The 23,932-nt window shown below is 44.6% G+C and overlaps 1 protein-coding gene across 1 annotated transcript in view; it reads left to right on the top strand.

Moving 5' to 3' along the window:
• MYO1E (myosin IE) overlaps positions 1–23,932 on the top strand; it is a 148,985-nt gene that overhangs the window by 103,217 nt on the left and 21,836 nt on the right. The window contains exons 22-28 of the mRNA XM_065871735.1: positions 2,768–2,866; positions 8,762–8,906; positions 13,118–13,232; positions 13,442–13,611; positions 15,203–15,348; positions 21,698–21,844; positions 23,364–23,521. Of these exons, the coding sequence (XP_065727807.1) occupies positions 2,768–2,866; positions 8,762–8,906; positions 13,118–13,232; positions 13,442–13,611; positions 15,203–15,348; positions 21,698–21,844; positions 23,364–23,521 (980 nt within the window). The remainder of the gene's footprint in view (positions 1–2,767; positions 2,867–8,761; positions 8,907–13,117; positions 13,233–13,441; positions 13,612–15,202; positions 15,349–21,697; positions 21,845–23,363; positions 23,522–23,932) is intronic.

The raw sequence follows: 23,932 nt of genomic DNA, 5'->3' as shown, positions 1-23,932 counted from the left end.
CTCCTAGTTCAAGGCAGTCACCATGTTTCCCTGGGACCTTCTCTTCGGCAGACTCATCACTCAGCTCCTCCAGCCATTCCCTCTGAAGGAGCTGGATGTGGAATCCGACACTTCCCCTTCCTGGTCATTCCCCAGGATGTGCTTAAATTGCCCTCTGCTTTTTTGAACTGTGTCACTCACTTTCTCTTTTGATATCAAGAGGATAACAGATGGAAAATGTCTGGGGCTTTTTACCTTACACTAGTTCTCAAACTTGAAGGTCAGAATATCCCCTGGAAGGCTTATTGCTGGGTCCCATTCCCAGAGTTCCTGAGTCAGTTTCTGGGCCTCCAAGTGATGCTGGTGATGATGGTCTGGGCCTCATAGTTGGAGAACAGCTGATCTAGAGCAAAGGGCTAGACTAGGATTTGGAAGAACTGTATCCTGATGCTGGCCTATCACTAACTAGTTTGAGTGAAACGCTTGATCTCCTGAGTCCTCAGTTCCTTCCTCTTTAAATTAGAGGGTCAGTGCAGAGTGGGACTCCTTCAGTCTGACAGAATGAACTCTCCCACATCTGTTGCCCCCGTCTGTCATCCTGCCTCCGCCTGTCTCTACGTCACTCCTACACTCACCCCCTCACACACCACACTCACATCTCGTGCATGGTGACTCTGGACTCTTTTTTTGTTTTACACACAGAGTGGAAGGGTGGTGTCACAGGCAACGTCAGAAATAAATTACGAGGGCTTCCCTGGTGGCACAGTGGTTAAGAATCCGCCTGCTAATGGAGGGGACATGGGTTTGAGCCCTGGTCCAGGAAGATCTCACATGCCGCGGAGCAACTAAGCCCGTGCGCCACGACTACTCAGCCTGCACGCCTAGAGCCCGTGCTCCACAAGAGAAGCCACCGCAATGAGAAGCCTGTGCACCACAATGAAGAGTAGCCCCTGCTCGCTGCAACTAGAGAAAGCCCGCGCGCAGCAACGAAGACCCAACGCAGCCAAAAATAAATAAATAAAATAAATTTATTAAAAAAATCATAATAATAAATTACGAGAGTCTAGGAAGCAGAGGTATTGCTAAGGGGTGCTTTAGCCCACCCTTCCCCCTACTTCAAACTCTCTCCAGCTTCCCTTCCCAGCAAACATAATCGTGAATGAAAACATCTTGCTTGCCCTCCAAATGCAAAACCTCCCTGGCACACTCTCCCCCGCTCCACATATCCAGCTCTGTTGATTGTCACTCTAATGTGGAAATCTTGCAGTAGCTACTGGTTGGAAGGTCCTCAGCCCTGATGCTACCTTCTCATAAAATCCAAACTGATTCACTGGAATATCAGAAGCTGGAGAAATGAAGAAAGTGCTACATTTTATTCAGTAAATTTTCATAGAATTTCCCCCAGGGTGTTTTCCCTTTTTTTTTTTTTTCTTTAATTACACCCCTTATTTGAATTGCAGTGAGGAACTTCCTAACATACACTCATATAAACTGGTTTTACAAAGTCTAAGGTATTCCTTGGTCAAGTGTTGATTTGTATTTCCAGTAGGATGGCTTCCTGGGATCTGCCCCCTCATCTCGGTTCAGGTTTACTGTGTGACAGATGGTCTCACTTCATCCGTGAGCGTGGAATGTCGGGGTCCATGAAAGGGCAGTGTGCTTCGTTGTCAGGGATCACAGGGTCAATTGGAGTTCTTGGTGGACAGGGTTACTCATTCCACAAGTTTATTTTTCTTTTCCTGTTGAAAATGTGTCTTTGTTTGGCTTTGGCAAAGTTGCCTGCCCTGGATTCTAAATAACTGTCCTAGTAGAGTTCTCAGGCCATGATCTTCTGAGGACAGTCTTAAAAGAGGACTCCTTCTGAGGGAAGGAGATGGTATACCCAGGGGAACAGCGGGCATTGCCAGCCTGGTTGATGTTTACTGAGGAGTTGACAGCACTCCAAGAATATGCAAAAAAGGACATTTATTTATTGTTCATTTTTGGCTTCATTGGGTCTTCGTTGCTGCATACAGGCTTTCTCTAGTTGCAGTGAGCGGGAGCTACTCTTCGTTGCGGTGCATGGGCCTCTCACTGTGGTGGCTTCTCTTGTTGCGGAGCACGGTCTCTAGGCGCGAGGGCTTCAGTAGTTGTGGCACACGGGCTTAGTTGCTCTGCAGCATGTGGGATCCTCCTGGACCAGGGCTTGAACCCGTGTCCCCTGCATTGGCAGGCAGATTCTTAACCACTGCACCACAAGGGAAGTCCCAAGCATGACATTTTAAACATAACAGAATATGTTGAACTAGTTGTCTTGTTGACAAAAATTTGTGTAACAAGGTTTCCTAGTGATGGAAGTTACAATGAATGAAACAGTGTTTTCACATGAGGCACATTGTTTTCCATGTGATTCACGGGAAAGGAATCAATGGGTGATGCGTTCCCTGCCTCAAAGCTTGGGGTGAAGCCAGTATTTGTGAAAAATCTTAAAATGAGCAGATATCTCTAACTGGCAACCTCATGTATATTTTCCTTAGTAGAGAAAAGGCTGGTGGTGAGTTTGGGATTTGGAGGATGGGAGAAAGGAAAATTATTTTCCTGAATCAGATTTCTACCCTTTCAGTTAACCAGAAATGTATTAATATTACATAACCTGAGGGCCAGCTCAGACTCTGAACACTATAAATTAGAATCTTTTTTTATATGCTTCTCTGCAGTGTGGAATTGGGAGTTTGGGGGGAATGGTGGGTGGGAGAACAGAGTGAAAAGATTATCCACTAATGTCCTGGCTCCATTCTCTCCTTTATAGGGTAAAGCATCAAGTAGAATATCTGGGCCTAAAAGAGAACATTCGAGTGAGGAGAGCTGGGTATGCCTATCGGCGCGTCTTCCAAAAATTCCTACAGAGGTAATGAACTGGTGACTCTGGACTCTTTCTTTGTTTTAAACAAGTTTATTGAGATATAATTCACATATCATACAATTCATTGGCTTTGAATATATTTACAGAGTTGTGCATCCATCACCACATTTAATTTCAGAACATTTTCAAAAAGAAAAATCTCACTTCCCGAGTCATCAGCCCCCTATTCGGCCCTCACCCCTGGCCCTAAGCAGACACTTCCTTCTCCGCCTATTCTGAGCATTACTTATAAATAGAATCATGTAATATGTGTCTTTTGTTTCTGGCTTCTTTTACTTCACATAATGTTTTCAAGGATCATCCTGTAGCATATACCTGCACTTCATTCCTACTCATTGCCAAATAATTTTCCCTTGCGCCAGTGTTCCAATATACCACGTTCTTCTTAATTCATCCATCAGTTGATGGACATCACATTTTGGCTGTTTTGAATGACGAATAATGCTGCTACCAGTGTTCCCGTACGTGTTTTTATGTGGACATTTGTTCTGATTTCTCTTCGGGACATAACTAAAAATGGAATTGCTGGGTCAAATGGTAACTGTGCTTAACCTTTTTGATGGACTGCTAGATTGTTTTACAGAGTGGCTGTACCATTTTACATCCCCTTTGATCATTTTTAAATTATTTGTCTTTTTAGTGTTAAGTTATAATACAGTTCTTTTTAGCATTATTTATTGTAAGTAAATCAGTAGCCACAAGTATTCTGTCTGTTTAGAGTGACAGATCAGCTCAGAAGTTCATGGTAATTGCGACATGGGGACGGACTGAGCCAATTAATAGTATGAAGACAATTTTAGGAAGATATTTACAAGCTTAACGTATTTAACCTCAGATTTTTTGTACAGTCCAAATATAAAGTTAAACTGATTTTAATATTTCCATTAAAGTGCATTTGGCGGGATCTGTACTAAATTGTTCTTATTTTGCATTGTTTTTAAAAAGGATAAAATTTAATGTCCTTAAAATATTAGGATTCGAACTTCTCTAATGACTCTAAGTTAGTGAAGTTCCACTGATTTTCTACATCTATTTAATTTCCTTTATGAAAGAAGGAAGCCATATTTAGTATTTTAATCAGAAAATAATTATGTCTTCCTGGTATATGGTACAGGAGCAGGATGTAAGAAATTTTTATTTACTTCACATTGTATGTAACGAAGAGGTCGTAGGATGGAGAAGAGCTTAATTGCTGTCTTTGAAATCCAGTACTTCTAATAAAGTAGCTTTCCCTTTGGGGATGTTGTTTTTTCTGCCATGCGATTGGGATGACTGACCTACTGCTCATCATTGTGGGTCATCATTTGTGGAAGGTCAGAAGAGGCTTAGCAAAAGTGTGGATCATTCCATACAACAAAGCTTCATTGATTCTGTCCCCACACATTCAAGATTGCTGATAATTTTGGAGGCTGATTAGACTAGGAATCAAATTCACTGACACAGCTCTCTGAATTAAAGGGCCCACTACACCTCTAGTGTAAAGCAGAGCAATACGAAAAGATGTCTTTAGGAAAGTGAGAAAGTAAATTTGGAACGCTCGCATCCATTTGCCGACAAACAACTGAAATGTTAATTATCAAAGACTGTGCTCTTCTTTAAGCAGATGGGTGACACTAGTTTAGAACAGGATTTCTCAACCTCACCTATTGATCTTTTGGGCTGGATGAGTCCTCATCGTGACAGCCGTCCTGTACAGTGCAGGATGTTTAGCAACCTCCTTGGCCTCTACCTGCTAGATGCCAGTAGTGCCAACCCCCTATCCCACCCCCATCCCCATCTTCCCCAAGTTGTGACACCCAAAACTGTATCCAGACATTGCCTAATGTCCCCTGGGGGGCAAAGCTAGTTGAGAACCATGGCTTAGATAATCATTAAAATTTTTGTAAAACTACGTTTCTTTGAAAATACCCCTATTTAATTAAGAGGGAAAAAAATTAAATTCAGAAAATAGTGAAAGAAAAGTATTTCCTCCATCTTGCCCTAATTTAGAAAGGCCTGCCCTCAACAAGTCCAAAATGTTTATAGTTTTATCCTCCTTCAGTATTTTTTCTGTACTTAAAAACTATGTGATATTTGCAGATTCTCTCTAATTGGCATTACTATTGAAAACTCATAAGATTTTTTTTTTTAATCTGACCTTGTTTGGTGGTTGTTTGTTTTTGAGAAACCAGTTCTGAAAGACCTCCTTCCTTCCATATTATTTAAAAACAAACCGACAAACCTGACTTCCGTAAGCATTGCTGTGAGCTTTACCGCACTGGGGGGAGCGGGAAGTCCACGCTTTCCTCTCCCGGCAGGAATGTCAGGGTGCCCTGAGCGGGCTGTGTTACTTGTTTGCTGCAGCTCCTTAAATGAGCTGTGAAATGACCTGGTTATAATATATGGACCTCTCTCAAGTGCCAGGCTAGCTGCATGGCTCCACGGGTGGTACTTTCTTCTGTGCCTTACACAGAGTAAGCATTTATTGCATATCTGTTATGCCCTTTGTGTTGAGAGACTTTCACTGAAATGATTTTGTCCTTCCATGCCTCCCTTCTTAGCTCTCCTGCTGTGGGCTTTTCCTTTCAGAAGAGACAAACAGGCAGCCCTGTCTTATAAAAAGAAGGCTCTTTTGATGTTTTCTTATTTCTTTTGATTTGAGAGTACTGTGGGAGGATAATAAAAATGAAGTTTGGAAGGAAAATTTGTTTTTCGATAAAAAGTACACGTTTAGTCTCCCACTCAAAAATGGCTACAAGGCCATATATCTGTCAATGGGCAAGGAATATTTTTCCAGAGACAGTGCTGTTTTCCATAAGGTGTATGAGTCTGGGGTTGTAACAGGATTTGTCCAGAATCTACCAGTCACTGTCTCATCCTGTGATCCCCTGTGAGTAATTAAAACATCTTATACCTTTATTATCTCAGGTATGGAGTGTAGCGAGTGTCCTGCTGGCTGCCAGGATTTTAGTGTCCTTGGGGGTCAGAAACATCCTTAAATCCAAGTGCCAGCAGCTAGAGGTCTGCTGGGCTGCATTTTGTCTGAGAAGGAACCATTGGATTGGTCATCTGTAAGAGGGCTTACAAGGAGCCTTCCAGACTAGGGGCAGGAAAGGGAGTTCTAGGCAGAGAGAACAGCCAGTGCAAAGGTCTTGAGATGAAATTTTGGTCTTAAACTGAAAGTACTTGATGAAGGGGAGTATAAGCTATTATCCCCATCTCTCCAGAATTATCACAGGCAACCTATTAGGCAGTGCACCATTGCCTCGTGCAACCCGTTCCCACCAGTATATCCTGGAGAAAGACGAGTGAACTGGGTGTACTTATATAGTGCAAGAACATTGTACTAGAATTATGCCCTGGTCTCTCCAGTGAAGTACAAAAGGAAGTAAGGAGGATACCATCAAGCTTCCTGAAAGCCAAGGGGACCACCACAAGAGGTCCATTGTCAAAGGGCTCTGGAAATGCCAGGCAATTCCCATGTCTTACCCAGACCCAAACTCTCAGCGGCCTTGTCAGGAAAAGGAAGAAGAAAAAGTCTCTTCAAAACAAGTTCCTTGGGCTTCCCTGGTGGCACAGTGGTTGGGAATCCGCCTGCCGATGCAGGGGGCACGGGTTAGTGCCCCGGTCCGGGAGGATCCCACGTGCCGCGGAGTGGCTGGGCCCGTGAGCCATGGCCGCTGAGCCTGCACGTCCGGAGCCTGTGCTCCGCAACGGGAGAGGCCACAGCAGTGAGAGGCCCGCGTACCGCAAAAAAAAAAAAAAAAAAAAAACAAGTTCCTTACTATTAAAAAAAGAAAAAAAAAAACCCAATTGAGAAATACAGCATTATTTTAATAGGAGGGAAAATGTGAATTGCAAAGAGCTACCTATTTGTGGTTGCACAATAAGGTTACTTTTGGTTTATAATTTTGATTTGATTAGATCAAGCCAGGCAAACTCGTACTCTTAGAAACTTGTCGCCTTGGGAGTCTGGTCTTTTCTTTCTCACCCATACCCTGCATGAACTTTCTCCCTCATCCATTTATATTGCCAGTACATTCCTACCTCTTCACCACATCCCCCCCAATGGCAACCCTGCTATCAGTCATTTTTATGTGACTCAATTTGTATAACTGACTTCATTATGCCACATGTGAAATGTATTCCTGCTAATGTTGGGCTTCAGCCAGGCATTTTCATTTCTAAGCTTTTTATCGCTAACTAGTGAATAAGAGGATTTGCTTCTCCAGGAAATTTGTATTATCAGGCAAGATGTGGATATTTAGGAGGACCAGAGAGGGTCCCTAGAATCACCTTAGTCCCAGCCAGCTAGACCTAAGGGTGTGATGAGCACTGACTCTGTCCTCTTAGGGAGCCCTGGACCCTGAAGGCAGAGCCACTCTTCTTGTCACGACTGCCTTCTCCCTTGGATGCCATAAATCAGTCTAATCCTCTTAGTAGCTTCTGGGAACAGAGGAGGACACTGGCTTCTTCAGAGGCCTGGGGCCCATTCATTGCCTATGTTCTAGATGTGCCTGCCCGTAGGCCACGCCCTCCAATTTCTCACCCACACTCTCTGATTTCCCCTTCTTCCTCCCTCCCTCCCTCCATCCTTCTTTCCCTTCCTTCCACCTCAAGTCTTTGGTACCTTCTGTATTTGACATTTTGTAATGTGCTTCTGTCTCCTCTATTAGATTAGCTTCGTACATAATTATGATGTTTCTAACATAGACATGGGTAGTAGACTGTATCATCTTTAAAGGGAATATTTCCCTGTATACCAATCCATGCCTTGTATGTAGTGCCGTCATGAAAGAAACAGCTTGGGTTTCAAATCCCAGCTATGACACCTACTAGCTAAGTAGCCTTGAGTGGGTCTCTAGTTGCCTGTGTTTCCTGCTTTGCAAAATGGAAAGACCAACTGGATGAGGTTGCTGTAGGAATAAAATGAGATCAAGGATCTAACGCACCAAGAACAGCACCTGATGCAGAACGCACCCTATAGTGTTGGAGCCCTTCATGTTAGTTCTTACTGCCGTGTTCCTGGCATTGTGTAAGGTGCCAGATGTGCAGGGTGAGCACCCATTTACGGAGCTCTTGTCCCCATGGGGGTGGCATGAATTAACCAAATAGGTGCAAACATGACTATCGTTATGAATTATGATACATGCTCTTAAGGAAAAATATTATTTTCTATGAGAGAGAATAGCAGAGGGACAATTTTCGCCTGGGTCTACCCCAAAGGCCTCTCTTGAAGTGTCACTGAAGGGGAGCACCCCCTGAGTGGGAGCCAGCCACCTGAGAAGTTTGGAGAACAGCACACCTGGTAGAGGGAACAGCATGGGTGAAGGCTCTGAGGAGGGAAAGTGTTGAATGTGCATGAAGAAGAGGCCATCCTCCCAGGAACGTGGTGAGCCGGAGGACAGTAGGGAGACGAGATTGGAGAATAGCCAAGGACCAGATCACCAGGGCTTCCTGACTCAAGATGCGGAGAACTCCAAAGATGAAAGTTGATCCATCGTAATCATAACAGCTGCTTATGCGGAGCTTTGTAAAACTCTTCACATTGACTGTTAAGTACTCCTGAGAAATCAGGGGAAATTGGTATCAAGAAAAGACCATTTGATTTTGCTGGAAGAGTGTCATTGGTGACCTTCAGGAATGCTATTTTTAGACAGTGGTAGAAAGGAAAAGCAGATTTCCTCCAGGGCCTTAGCATGGAAATGGTCAGATAAGGAAGGAGTTAGGAGGCAGCTCTGAAATGGGCAGTCCGGACCCAGTGGATTTTTGCAGTTGTCGAGGTCCATCCCTGAGCCCTGGAAGGGAGATGAGGGGATGGCCAGGACCCTAGCAGCACCGAGTGCCTTTGGGGGGTGGTCCAGGCTGAGCCTGATCTTCCTCTCCCCATTGTCCTTACAGGTACGCCATTCTGACCAAAGCCACCTGGCCTTCGTGGAGAGGGGACGAGAAACAAGGTGTCCTCCACTTGCTGCAGTCCGTCAACATGGACAGTGACCAGTTCCAGCTCGGGAAGAGCAAAGTGTTCGTCAAAGCCCCCGAGTCTGTGAGTTTCCTCAGGGCCACCCCTCTCCCCGCAGCCCCTGTCGGCCCCCTCCCCGTGGCGTGGCTGACTTCTTTTCCTCATCCTGCTGTTCTTGCCTTAAATGTGGGCTCTTCAGAGAAGGCTTTCCACTGCTCCCAGTCTAAGCATAGGCCATTCTCCACACCCCAGAGCCCTCAGCATGGATACGAAACTGTTTTCTTTTCTTACTTAAAGTCTCTCTCCCACTCTAGACATCATCACCTTAAGGTCAGGGAGTGTTTTGTGTGCTTTTGTGCAGTCAGAGCCTCATGAGGAAAGCGGCTCATAGGAAGAGCCCAGTAGTTATTTTTAGTGTCCAGTAGTGCCTAAGCTAATAGGTACTTCTTTGCCCACAAAGGAGGCTTGGGTGAACCTACGTCCTCACCCGGGTGACACCAAGCAGGTTGTGTCACACAGGCCCAGGCTTCCTCCTTAAAGGGGGAAGAGCCTGGGAGGGACAATTCCCAGAACTGTATCTTGAAGACCATGAGGAAGCCCGGAAAGGACTTTCAGGGGACTAGTATGTAGAAGGAGAAATCTCTGGGCTTAAAGGACAGGGATATTTACCAGTAAGGAATTCAAACATACAGGTTTAACAATTTGCAAACTTATCAGACCTCCACAGATTAATTTAGTGGAACTTCTTAATCTTCCTGATGAGGGTGTGGTCACTCTGAGCCTGATGAATGTCCGTCCACAGGAAGTTCTCAGTTTGAACAGGAACCCAACCCAGCCCCTCAGTTCTTCTGCCCCATAGCTCTGGGGCTGTGGAATGAAGACACTTTTTTTTTTTTTTTGGCTGCATTGGGTGGCATGCAGGTTATTAGTTCCCCGACCAGGGGTGAAACCCGTGCCCCCCGCGGTGGAAGCATGGAGTCCTCACCAGTGGACCACCAGGGAAATCCCAAAGATACTCCTTTTTTTTTTAAAGAGTTTTATTAGCAACTAACCAAGATGCTTTTTTTTAATTTTTTTTAATTTTTTTTTTTTGCGGTATGCGGGCCTCTCACTGCTGCGGCCTCTGCCGTTGCGGAGCGCAGGCTCAGCGGCCATGGCTCACGGGCCCAGCCGCTCCGCGGCATGTGGGATCCTCCTGGACCGGGACACGAACCCGTGTCCCCTGCATCGGCAGGCGGACTCTCAACCACTGTGCCACCAGGGAAGCCCAGATACTCCTTTTTAAGTTGGAGAAACTGCTGGAACTAACCGGGGCTGGGCATCAGCATTTCTTGAGGTTCCTGTAATAATCACAAGACTCCATTTCAGGAGTCTTTGGTGAATTTGGCAAAATTAGTCACCATATCAAGGGGAAATACCATGAGAACTTGCAGTGTTGGTCATAATGGAAACACTTGACTCTAGGCAAATTCTGGTCTCGCAGTGAGTTTTCTCCTTTACAACGGGCCCCGTGGCTGCTGTTCTGCCTGCCTCACAGGATCAGCCCTAGATCAGACATGCTAATGGTTGTGACTGAATGGCTTTATGAACCGGAAAGGTTGTTAAATAAATAAGTGGCACACGTCGATAGAACCCATTTATGAAAAGTTTGTGGTAGCATTTTCCACTCTGAGTTATTTGTAGCTTCACAGTAATTTCATTTCCAATTATAAAATGAAAATGTTGTGTCATACACCATTAAGCAACCCACAGAACAGTTCCTGTTCTTTCTAAAACAGGATGGAGTGATTTACTGGTACAATGGAGAACTCTTCTGTTGTTTTATACCCACTATTACTTTTTTGACTTGCTAAATTTTCACAAAAACAGCCTCAATATTTTTCACACTTTTTTTTCTGATTCAGTTGAGCTTTGAGATTTTACTTCAGAAATCAAGATTTATTTTTGGTTTTTCTTCTCCGTGTCTTCCTCCCAATTGCTTTTTACCATCACTTGCCTGTCCTCTCCCCCATCTTTTTACACACGCACACAAATCCCATCATCACTACTCTCTCCCCACCGCCATCACTCATCCATCCACATCTAGCCCTGACATTGCAAATACTTTTACAAAAATTGGTTTTTAGGGACTTCCCTGGCGGTCCAATGGTGAAGACTCCACACTTCCACTGCAGGGGGCACGGGTTCGATCCCTGGTTGGGGAACTGAGATCCTGCCTGCCGCATGGTGAGGCCAAAAAAAGAAAAATGGTTTTTAAAAATCTACCCTGTGGGGCTTCCCTGGTGGCGCAGTGGTTGAGAGTCTGCCTGCCGATGCAAGGGGGCACGGGTTCGTTCCCCGGTCCGAGAAGATCCCACATGCCGCGGAGCGGCTGGGCCCGTGAGCCATGGCCGCTGAGCCTGTGCGTCCAGAGCCTGTGCTCCGCGATGGGAGAGGCCACAACAGTGAGAGGCCCGCGTACCGCAAAAAAAAAATCTACCCTGTGATCTCGCCTTGATTTTTATAGTAAATGTGCTGAATTTACAAAGTAACCCATTTGCTTTTAAGAACCCACATTAGACATCAGGCACCAGAGGGTTTGGTTTGGTTTAGTTTATTTGTTACATGTGTCCATGATTTTTGCTTTTTTTTTTCCTCTCTGTCTCTCCCTCTCTCTCTTTCTCTTCTTGAACCTCCCTGATTTCTAACCCGTATGGCTTTCGGAAAGAACCTAAAAACCAGATAATCTTTGAACTAGTCTATAGGAAGCTGGGAACTGGTTGCGTCTTCATCCTTTCTGAGTCACAAGTGTATTTTCTATGACACTCCCAAAATAGTTCTGGGAAAGAAGAAGAAAACAAGACTTACCCAGCAATCCAACACACAAGATAAGAAACACCAGCAGATAATCTTCCAGGCGACCGACCGCGACCGCGGGGCTCAGATTTTAAACATTCTGTCCAGTTGTTAAAAGTCTTTTGTTTTGGAACTATGTTCCTTGTGCATATTGTATATGGCACTGATGGCTGTGGAATGAAGTGCCCCTCTCTTGGTATTTTGAGTTTGAGATGTGGTTTTGACACAGCTGGGGATGTGAGAAGGAGAAGCTGAGTGTCAGGGGGAGATCGATGTGTCTCCAGGGTACAGACGCAGACAAACAAGAGACAACAAATCAAGCCCAGCTGCCTTCAAACCAAATCACTTGTTTACTTCTGGAACATTTTAACAATGACATTCATCATCATTACTTTGGGTTTTTATTGGTCCGTTTTATTTTTGTTCCTAGAGAGTCATGTAAACCACTTTCTAGGTGAATGAGAGTTTCCCACCATTTTACGAGTTGATTAGATGCAGATTTACAGAGAAAGACTTGTACGTCCAAAGACCTCGGTTCACTTTCCAGCCCCACCCAATCTTAGTTCCAGTGTTCTCATCTGTAAAATGGAGATAACACAAATATGTGGTTCATGTAGTTGTGGAGTGGTTGAATGAAAGAATGTGTGTAAAGCATCTAGAATGATTCCTGACCTGTAGTGGGCACTCGGTTCATTACAGCTGCTTGCTGTCATCTTCATTATTCCAGGGCTTTGTTGAGTGGGGTGCAGAAATCAGTATTCATCGTTAAGGTGGCCTGAGTCTCAACACCTGCCGGTGTCTGATATGAGCCCTTAACTAAAACAGTCTCCAGCCCCTCTCGGTGAATCTAAGTCCTAGCTAACACATCTTAAGTCCAGCTCCAGTCACTGGTTATTATCCCTGCCCCAGTGACTCCTTGGAGATTTCTGTGAGGCAGGAAGTCTATACTTCCGTGGACCCAAGAGGAGGGCAGCCCTCTTTCCACTGCAGCACAGCCTCTGCTCTTGCAAAAGCTGGAAAATTCTAATAAGAGGCTATAGGCAGCACTAGACAACTGCCTCCACGAGCTCATTTGATGAAGCCACTTAATATCCTCTTTGGATCGAGGTGGGAAATAAGTAGATAAGTGCTGAATCACTCATTTGATTCTCACAGAGGTTATGAACAAGGCAGGGCAGACACCGTCATTAAGGTCCAAGTGAATACACGCAGATCCAGCTATTTTCCACTATGTTTTTTGTTAAAAGAATATATTATAGTATTATAATATATATTATATTAAAAGACTATGTATGTATAAAAGCTATAGTGATCATAAACACATTTTTTCACCTTTGTTTATGAGTCTGAGAAGTTCCTTCCATTATGGCCTCGGCTAAACGGAGTGTCCCTGAAATACCCAAAAAAGTGATGTTCAGGTCCTGTGAATTGGCTCACATCGGTCTTCTCTATATTCACAGCTCTTTCTTCTAGAAGAAATGAGAGAGCGAAAGTACGATGGGTATGCTCGAGTGATACAGAAATCATGGAGGAAATTTGTGGCCCGGAAGAAATATGTCCAAATGAGAGAAGAGGGTATTGTAGTCATTTTGTTTCATGAATTTACCAAATCTAAGAATACTTTTGAACTTAGACGAATTACAAGTTCATTTTACTTTGCATGTAATGTCGTGTGTTAAAACCTTGCATTCATTTCGAGTGTCTCTGTGTCTTTCCACACTGAGCATTTTCCTCCTTCTCGGGGGCTGATCCTTCCCCCTTCTCTGCCCTTTTGGGAATTGCAGCCTCTGACCTCCTGTTGAACAAGAAGGAGAGGAGGAGAAACAGTATTAACAGGAACTTCATCGGGGACTACATAGGGATGGAAGAGCACCCGGAACTCCAGCAGTTTGTGGGCAAGAGAGAGAAGATTGATTTTGCAGACACGGTGACCAAGTATGACAGGAGGTTCAAGGTACACGCTGACTGCCCACCTCTGAGAGTCACCAAACAGATTCCTTAGTTTTAAAAATAACTCGCAATTTTGCTTTTCTCATTACCAAAACAGAACATGCTCATCGTAGACAAATTTAGAAAATGCAGATAAGCCAAAAGAAAAGTAGCCACCTGTACCCAGAAACAATCACTGTTAACATTTTGTGTGTATCTGTTAGAACTTTTTTTGCAGGCATACATTTGTATATTTAGTTTTACAAAAATGAGATCTACCTTACATGCTGGTTTATGTCCTAGGTTGTTTTGCTCTTAAAATATGCCACGGAGAACTTTCCATATTAATAGATGTGTCAATATAAATCATTTTGTTAAGCTGCATGGTATCCCATCCAACAGTTGCTTCACTATTTTTTGTTGTTGTACGCGGGCCTCTCACTGTTGTGGCCTCTCCCGTTGCGGAGCACAGGCTCCAGACGCGCAGGCTCAGCAGCTGTGGCTCACGGGCCCAGCCGCTCCGCGGCATGTGGGATCTTCCCGGACCGGGGCACGAACCCGTGTCCCCTGCATCAGCAGGCGGACTCTCAACCACTGTGCCACCAGGGAAGCCCACTTCACTATATTTTTAACCAGTTTCTCATTAATCTGTTCTCAGTGGGCTTTTTTTTTTTTTTTTAAACCATGGTAAATAAAAGGATGCAGTGAGCATCCTTTCACATGTCTTTGTGCATTTGTCTTCTGATGCTTTTAGAATAAATTGATAGGAGTAGACTCATTGGATCAAAAGATTCAGAATATAAAGTGAAGTGTTCTTACCCATTTTCCCTGAGCAAATGACTATGCAGGGCTTTCACAGAGCCACTGGGGGCCAGCTGATTTTTTTTTTTTTTTTACCTCTTTCCACAGACATTTTCTTTTGCCTGATAAAATCTTGACCCTAATAGTGAAATATGAAGCCACAATAGCTTATGGGCCCATTAAGAGCTTTTTATGTGTGTTGGTTCTTGTTTGTTTTTTTGGTCAGGAAAAAAAATAAATAACAATATTAATTTCACAAGAAGGATGGTGTTGTTTTGCCAAAACCAAATCATTCCTTACGACCCGAGTACGGTTACCAGCTGCTCTGGGGGCCGATTTGAATGCAAACACGCGTGCTTAAGTCTCTAAGTAGTGTTTGAGTATAATGCAGTATGTTTATATTAGATTTTTAAGGATTGGCATTGAAATGAAAATTTATCCATTTGAAAAAGTAAAAATTTCATGGGCTCACAAAATTTATATATGCACGGATCCCTGAGAGAGAAACATTCCGTAGCAGATCATTGGTAGGGTCGTCCTATGTGTTGGTTTGCCCTGATACCTTAGGTGTTACCTGATGGTCTGCCATTTTTGTAAGTCAAAGAGAGTCAAGTATCAGCAATTTTACATATGTCAACCTAAGAATCATGAACAGTGTCCCCTTTTGCTCTCGAGGGACTTAGATGATAAATGGAATGGCCATCCGATGGTAGTGAAGGTTCACTACCTAAAGCAGCGTCCCTTCACCTGGTCACAGATGCCCTTTGTGTGGACTGTTGTCACTCTGACACTTTTTCAAACACCTCTCCTTACAGAGCGTAAAGCGAGACTTGCTTCTTACTCCAAAATGCTTGTACTTAATTGGACGAGAAAAGGTCAAGCAGGGTCCAGACAAGGGCCTTGTGAAGGAGGTGCTGAAGCGAAGAATCGAGATGGAGAGGATCTTGTCTGTGTCCCTCAGGTGAGTGGCCAGGGCTGGGGACAGGGGAGCCCTGTCTCTCCTCAACATCACCAACCGCTGTTCCAAACACAGCCTGGAGAAAGGCCCAGTCAGTCTCCCCAGTTGTAAAAATCATGATGAAGCGAACCCAGTTTCCTCTTCTTCCCAAAGAAGAGCTCATCTTCATGGCTCTCAGGGAGTCCCAAGATGACCAGAAAAATTTGCCTTCTGATCTGCTCCTCTGATCAAGGGATACCCAGATCCTTTGTTCCCATAAAACTTGAGAAATAAATGTAGTACGGGAAACAACCAGCACCATTGCTGTTATTGAAGTAGGGCCAATGTTCCGAGCCCTGCCCCCAAGCCCACCTCGCCCCTGTTGAAGACCTAACCCGTTTCACCAGGAAAGGCCCAAGCACAGGTGGACATTAGGTCATCAGTACTGCTTTTTAGTTTGCTGTGACCTCTGACTGTCCTAGGTGGGAAGTTTCTTTGGACTCCTTGGAGCCCTTTATGCCTATTAATACCCGGGGTGGGGGGTACAAATTGGTCTCCATAATCTATAGCCCTGGAGTCATTGCCAAATGCTCCCTTCAACTCCAGGTTCACAGGTAGGGGTCCTTGCTCTTCCTGTCAGCACTGTGGCTTTCTTTTGGCAGAGGGGCTTCTATGCATGCTGAGACGTCCCTAAGTCCCCTGCTAATAACTCCCAGACTAAGTTCCCTCTGATGAGAGGAAATCCTCTCCGTCCACAGAAGGCTAAGAAAAGAGGAAGAAAGGCCCCTTTGAGCCCAGTAGCTTCCTCCTTGAGTCACGTCCCTGGCCCTCCTGAGGATACCACTGCCTCTCTCAGGGCAAGCTCCGGGCTGCCATTGCATTCAAAGCAGAGACGTTCTGGTTACTTGCGAACATGTCTTCCTGGAATTTGGAACTCTTATTCCACACAGAAGACAGAACTGCTGCTCTTAGGAAAAAGCCAGGGGTTTTGTGTGCTCAGGCATCTGATTTACCAGGCTAGAAATCCTGGCTCCAGTGTGATAATCCAAAGCAGATTTTAAGTTGTGTCCATTCTTGCCTGTGTCGCTGTGGTTTCTGATTCTATCTGTTCCCAATTTTCCTGATAAAGGGCCAGGCAGTGCAGTGAGGTTAAGAGTTTAAAACCCTTCAGTTCAGGATGTGGTAGAACTAAGCAGATGAGTCCATCAGCAGCCTTTTGCAGCCCCACCTCAGGTGGGTCTCAGTGCCATGGATTTCACGGAAACGCTCTAGGCGCTGTCGGGTTTTCCTCAAAGGTCTTTCTGAGAATTCAGCTCGTGGGCCACGACCTGCTGGCCACAGTCTCCTGGCTAGCTGGGCCCTGAGGCTGCCTTTGCTGGTCCAAGGAACCCAACTGGAAGCTTCTCTTTTTTTCTTGCATGGGGACCAGCTATACCTGGGCTAAGCTGGGTGAGCTGAAACGTGCTGTGCACACTTGGCAGTAGCCGTGGCTATAAGCCCAGGGGTCACAGCTTTGGGGCACATGTGCTGATTACTCTGAGAATGATCGTTGTTCTTTCTATTATTATTGCCCACGTCTGTCTGCAGCCTTCGTACCATCAAGGAGTGCTTGATCATCATATGCCTACATTTGTATCAAGCACTTTGACACTTAATATCTTATTGATCAAGTCTTTGAGGCTTATCAAGGTTTGGGATATTCACGCTCAAGTTTGTTCCTTCTGTCTTTTTTTTTTTTTCCTCCTCTCTTAGCCTCTGGGGATACACTGTCTCATAGTAAAATCAGATTCTTTTTCTGCTTCTTTAGTATTTCTAAAGAGAAATACTATTATTTCTTCAGTATTTCTGCATTTCTCTTTAGTATTCTGGACATTTGCTTCCTTGTGGCCTTTCCTTGTTAGAGGATGTAATAAAATGAGGTACTTAGCCTGAAATTTGTTCTGGATCTAGCGGAAAAAAAGAGGCTGTGTCATTTAAACTTGTTATATCTGCATGTTATAGTTACTAAGCCCCAACTTGCGAAGATTAATACCGTTCCCCCATTTCCTTCAGCCGTTGGGTTAAGCTAGTAATCTAAACCAAGTTAGGAATGCAACCACGTGGGGTTGTGGAGTGTGAAATGGATTGAGTAGTGAAATGGAATCCAGAGTAGAAATGGATTGTGGTACCAGGAGAACGTGTGTGTGTGTGTGTGTGTGTGTGTGTGTGTGTGTGTGTGTGTGTGTGTGTTCTCAATGTATTTCAGTATTGGCATAGAGAAAAAATTTAACAGTTGTCTAGCTCTTTGGGAAGAAAGTTGTAACGTGTTTTGAACACTTTAGGAGGCTTACTTCTTGACTGTTGGCTGGAATGACCACCTAATGGATTCTTCTAGTTCAGACTATCAAAGTGTCCTACAAGCTTCATCTTTCAGCCCGTCCCTAACTCTTACAACTACTGGGAAAGCCAAATTGGCTCACAGCTCCCTATGCAAACAAACCAACCATACAAAAAAAATTACGGGACAATTTGGGGAACTGTGAACATAACTATTTGATATGAAGGATTTATTGCTCATTTCTTTATGTGTGATAATGGTATTGTGGTTATTTTTATTTAAGGAAGCTTTATCTTTTAGAGATACAGACTGAAATGTTTAAGGATAAAATAATATAATATTTATACTCTGCTCTAAAGTAACCTAGCTGGTGTGTGGAAGTGGGGGCAATGAGACTGTAGATAGATTTGATTGTCTGTGGCTTGATCATTGTTGAAACCTCCTGACATGTGCAAGTTCATTCTGCTATTCTGCTTTTCTAGCTATTTGAAATTTTTCATAATAAAAAGTTTTTCATAATAAAAAATAGACATCATATTTTTAGAAATCTTTACCTTTTTGATTTTTTTGGTTTTTTTTTTTTTGGCTGCATTGGGCCTTCATTGCTGCGTGTGGACTTTCTGTAGTTGAGGAGAGCAGGGGCTACTCTTCATTGCGGTGCATGGGCTTCTCATCGCAGTGGCTTCTCTTGTTGCAGAGCACGGGCTCAGTAGTTGTGGCTTGTGGGCTCTAGAGCGCAGGCTCATGGGCTCGGTTGCTCCGTGGCATGTGGGATCTTCCTGGACCAAGGCTTGCACCCATGTCCCCTGCACTGGCAGGTGGACTCCCAACCACTGTGCCACCAGGAAAGCCCAAGAAGTCTTTACCTTTTTATAAATGGTAATATATCTAGTTGAATTATAATTGAAATTTTAAGAAAAATGTTTTTTTAACTTACAAGGAAAAAAACAGATTAGACCCAATGGCTCAGAGAGCGACAAAGACTACAGTTACTCAAAGGGCCAGGAAAATTCTTATCTAAACAAAAGTTAGACCAAAACACTGACACCTGCATTTCTGCCTTGGTTGAAGACGTGGTGAGACGATCAGGAGGTGACCCACTGATATGCAGGTGAGACATCGGATTTCCAAGGCTTTGGGGATTCTGCTGACAGAAGGCCCAGAATGCATTTTTGAAGGATCCTTCAAGAGCTGCTTCTTATCCAAGAACCGTATACTGACCTGGCCTCGCGCTTACTTGAAAAACTCAATTTGCCGGCAGGGTGGCCACCAACTTCAATAGCCCATGTTCTTTGCCTTCCTGTTGTACGTGATGAGATTGGAATTATAAAATCTCCTATGTGGGGTTCTCTCTGATGAAGCCTCTAATCCGCCGCATCCTGACAGCTGACCCCCAGAGACCTAAGACCAAAAGCTGTGGGGCTGCCTGTCTGGTTCGGTAGATTTTCCAGTACTTGTACATACTGGGGAAATCAGCCTGGAAGAGGGGGCTTTAGACAGAGGCTCCAGCTGCCCTGGGCACGACATGCTTGCCTAGACTGTTTCATTGCCTGATTGCCCTAAACCTCTGGCAAGAAGAACAGGCTGCTTCACTTCTTGTTCAGCTGACCTGACGCATTCCTGAAATCTTGCCTTGCTGTGGCTTTTGGAAACCTGGAATTTCTCTATGTTTTTGGACTGGTCACCTACTTTGTGTTCAGCTCCGGATCTGAAGGTGAACGAGACACAGTCCCTGCCTTAAGGAGCTCCATCCCGTCCTGGAAGGAAGAGCAGGGCCCTGAGTAAACATGGGGCACACAGCTTACAAGTGTTGAGAGACTGTTATCCGGGATACTCCTGGGACACAAAAGATGGCAGTGAGCCTTTCCCCTGGGGTTGGGTGAAGCTTCTCCCAGGAGGCCTGACACCATGTATATCTGCACTTCCTCAGAGAGATTAATGTAGGATCCCCAACTGGTACCGCTGGTGTCTCTGGGTGGTAGAATTCCGGATAAGGTTTATTTTCTTCTTTTTTTTTTAACCTTTGTAGTTTTCAGTTTACTAAAAGGAGCATCTATTTCATAAGCAGGAAACATTGTTTTAAAAGGCTGAAATAAAGGCAGGGGCTGTCCTACCTGAAACTGCCTTTTCAGCTTTAAAAAAAAAAAAAGTTTACCCAGCGTTTTGTAACTGATATTTTTGTGAAGAAGATCTTGGTTAAGGGAGTGAAATAAGATTTTCTAGTGTTGTCTGCAGTACAGCAGTGAGCCACAAAGGCGAGAGGATAGAGAACCAGTAGTCAGCCAAACCAGGGACTAGGAAAGCATCTTTCAACAAGGCCTACTATGCCAGTCGTCTGTAAGGAATTGCAGGTTGAGCATATGAATAAGACGGGGGTGAAGTCCAAACGTAAGTCTGAGTTTTTAGGAAAAAAAAATGTAAAAGCTTCGTTTTCAGATCTGGGAACCTGGGCTGAGGAGAGGGGAATGAGTTGAAACTCTGGCCTAGGTAAAGATGATTTCCTAACTCTCTGACTCGGGTCACCAAAGGGAGGGGTTTTTGAATTTGATGGTTGAAGTCAAAGTATCCAAACAGCCTCTTCTCATTTCCAGACACATGCTGATAATTGACCTTGATGTTTTGCCCTGCTTGCTTTATTTCTTTATGATCATGAAACTTCTACTACATCTGAGCACATTAAACTACTCAAGGTTTCCTGTGTTGGACTCATTTAATAACCCTGTTGAATAATCACTCTACCGCCTAAAGTACAGCCAGGCAAACAGACATGCCCAGACATGAGTCAGGCAGCTGAAATGGGAGTTTCACTCCACCGCACACACCAAAAAGTGGTGCTTCTTTTCTGCCTCTTCCCCATTGTACACCCTCCTTCCTAAAGCAGAGGTCTTCTTAGACCTCTGCTTTAGATGGTCTAAACCTTCTTAGATGCTTAGAAGGTCTAGACCTTCTTAGATGCTGGGACTTTATTTCTTTAATTCCAAATGACTTGGCAGAGCTGTTGTGAGCAACTTTTACAGAAGTGCCTTTTGGGGTTTTGAATTGCTGTCACTGAAGTGATTAAGACAATTCCAGACTTTTCATCTGCCTAGAAACAGGCAGATGATAGGAGCTTTGCGACCACACCTTCTGAGGTATATTATTCTCACACTTTTAAGAAAAGATTCCAATTCCAAGTTTGGAAAAGTTTGTGAACAAGGAGGTATAGTGGAGATTGTGAGCTGTCCTGTGATACCCATTCTCTCCTTTCCATGTTAATAGCTGGCAGCCCACCCAGAGACTACATTTCCCAGGCTCCCTTCACCTAGGTGTAACCAGGTGACACAGTGCTGGCCAATGGGGTGTGAGCAGAAATGTCTTGTACAACTTCCTGGTCATACCTGTAAAGAGGAGGAGTAGACGCCTGGCTCCCAGGCACTGTAGAACTGTCATGTTGGCCCTGAACTGCTTTTACACATGCTCGTGAGTGACAGAGATTAAACCACTGGTTGTCACGGTCTTAATCACAACAAATCCTAGTGCAGGTAGCATGGTTGTGATGTAGGGATGTTTCAAAACAAGCTTTTTTATATATATATACACAGACAAATTGTCCTTAAATTCCTGATTTTAAAAGTCATGTGAGAGAATATTTCACTTATTCTTATGGTTGGCTATAAACTTCTTTTAAAAGCAGATTTTAGTGACTTTATTTTTGTACTTCATTGTATTTTAAAGATTTTCAGTTATTACAGAGAGAAGGACAGTAGAAATTTAGTACTATTTTACAGGATTAAAAAAGGAGTGAAGGGGCTTCCCTGGTGGCGCAGTGGTTGAGAGTCCGCCTGCCGATGCAGGGGACGCGGGTTCGTGCCCCGGTCCGGGAAGATCCCACATGCCGTGAAGCGGCTGGGCCCGTGAGCCATGGCCGCTGAGCCTGCACGTCCAGAGCCTGTGCTCCGCAACGGGAGAGGCCACAACAGTGAGAGGCCCGCATACCGCAAAAAAAAAAAGGAGTGGAAAAAATCATGGAATAAACAAAACTACAACTTTCATTAAGTCTTTCCAATCTCTTTGCAGTACTATGCAGGATGACCTTTTTATTCTTCATGAGCAAGAATATGACAGTTTGCTTGAATCCGTCTTTAAAACTGAGTTCTTGAGCCTCTTAGCAAAGCGTTATGAGGAAAAAACCCAGAAGCAACTACCTCTGAAATTTAGCAACACGTAAGTTGGGATCTGGGGCCTTGATCTCTCTGTTGAGGTCCAGGCTGAGAGGAAGGGAGGCCTTCGGGGTGGGGGTGGAGATGGGGTCTGAGTGGCTTGGCTGCCTCTGAGGAGCCCTGGGTGTCTTGGCTTCCCCTGTGGACTCTTAGGGCCTGCAGAAGACAGTCTGGATGGTTGCCACAGGCTTTGAAAACATCACTTTTGCATTTCTGTGAGATAATGACTTCATTGGATGGTGTATCTTATCCTTTGAACAAAGGTCACCAACGTGAGGCCAGGAAAAGGCAGATTTTATATATCACCAATAAAAGAATATTTTATTTAGCAGAGCAGGCAGAAGTAGTGTAAGGCTGAAGCAGAAGAAAGTGATCGGAGTGGAACTTAAGTTCCCAAGATCAATGCATAATACAGCGTGTTGCTGGGGCATTTGGAGACTTGGGGGCTGTGGATGGCTGGTGTCTTGTGTCTGGGCTCTCACCTTCATTTGCTTTAATAACATTGTCTCGTGGACCAGACACTGCCGGAGTGTTGAACTTCTAATCTCACGTTTGCTGAGTGAGTTATTTGGCTTTTTTTTTCCTTCATAATTTCCCCATCTATAAAATGGGGATATCCTCCACTCTTCCTACTCACAAGGAAGAGGCCAAAGTAAAGCCTTAATCCCATAAGGAGGGGACCTTTCCATAACTCATGCTGCTGTGGTTACAGTGAAACAGATACTGGAAACAGAATGAATTCATTACAGCTTTTCCAAAGAACAATTTGGCCATGAGTACGGTGGGGGGGCAATTATTTTTGTCTGGGAATTTGTGATAAGGGAATAACTCAAAAAAAGGAAGAATATAGCCAAGCCACTCAATAGAATAGGTGGCTACTTGCAATTACGATTTTTCTGTCTTACAACATGAAAAAATACAAGGTAAAAAAAAGCAAAATATGAAATTGCATTATGTAGGCATATAGGCAATGTGGAAAATGAAAACTGGCTGAGGAGTTCTGCAGTTGTGAGTAAATTTCCCTTTTATTTGGGAAGGGAAATGTTGTCGTTTTCCTCCCTGGGGTAGGGGTGAGCGTGGAGGAATAGAACTTAAATAGCAGCCACATTCTGTGCAAAGAAGATGTGAGCTCTGCGTCTGGCATCTCTCGGTCCTCCACAAACACGGACCTGGGCAATCAGAGAGAAACACAGTGACATACCGCAGCGGGTGTGGCCTGGTGATTGGCCTTTCTTTCTGTTCCTGTATCCACTTGACAGAGTGACAAAGCACCTGTACTGGGGTACCTCCCTCACCAACTGGTGTCTCCCAGGGGCTGGACCCCGAATGCTCTGCCTCTGTCGGGGAAACCCACGGACTGTCATGCCTGGCCGCCGGGCCCGGTGCCTGTTCCGATGATCCAGGCTTGCCTTGTTTTTATAGCACGTTTGCCCAGCAGCACAACGCCATGCTGGGGTCTATGAGCCGCACTTTCTCACTGCTCCATCCCGACTTGTTAATTCCAACAAATATGCTTGTCGCAGGCTTGAAATCAAGTTGAAAAAGGAGAACTGGGGTCCCTGGAGTGCAGGGGGCTCCCGGCAAGTTCAATTCCACCAAGGCTTCGGTGACCTGGCCATCCTCAAGCCCAGCAACAAAGTGCTGCAGGTCAGCATCGGACCCGGGCTGCCCAGGAACTCCCGTAAGTGTTCATGGGCCCCACAGGCGGGACCACTGCTAGGCTTCTAGGCTTCCCGCCTGGCCCTCCCTCATCCTGCCCTGAGCCAAACTCTTTTCCTACCAAATGCTCATAACACTGCACAGATCTGCAGGGCAAAGAACCAGTACCTTGACTGCTTCCTGTGGCTGGGGTTTGCTTCAGATTGAAACATTTCAGACTAAACCAACATCAAGGCAAATGGGCAGGTTAAACCTTTCTGAATGATTTTGTAGTTATGTGTAGTACTCCTGGCATTACAGCATGAATTGTGTTTAAAACAAATCAGTTTGCTGGCTTTACATTTCCCAGCCCTTTCCAGTCCGATCTTGTCGACAATACAAACCTCATCCTTTCTGTCAATTTTATTTATTTTTAAAATAAATTTATTTATTT

This window comes from Phocoena phocoena, chromosome 2 (genome assembly GCF_963924675.1).
Source record: "Phocoena phocoena chromosome 2, mPhoPho1.1, whole genome shotgun sequence".
NCBI lineage: Eukaryota > Metazoa > Chordata > Mammalia > Artiodactyla > Phocoenidae > Phocoena > Phocoena phocoena.
The sequence above is the reverse complement of the archived record's forward strand: the minus strand, read 5'-3'. Positions and strand labels throughout refer to the sequence as shown.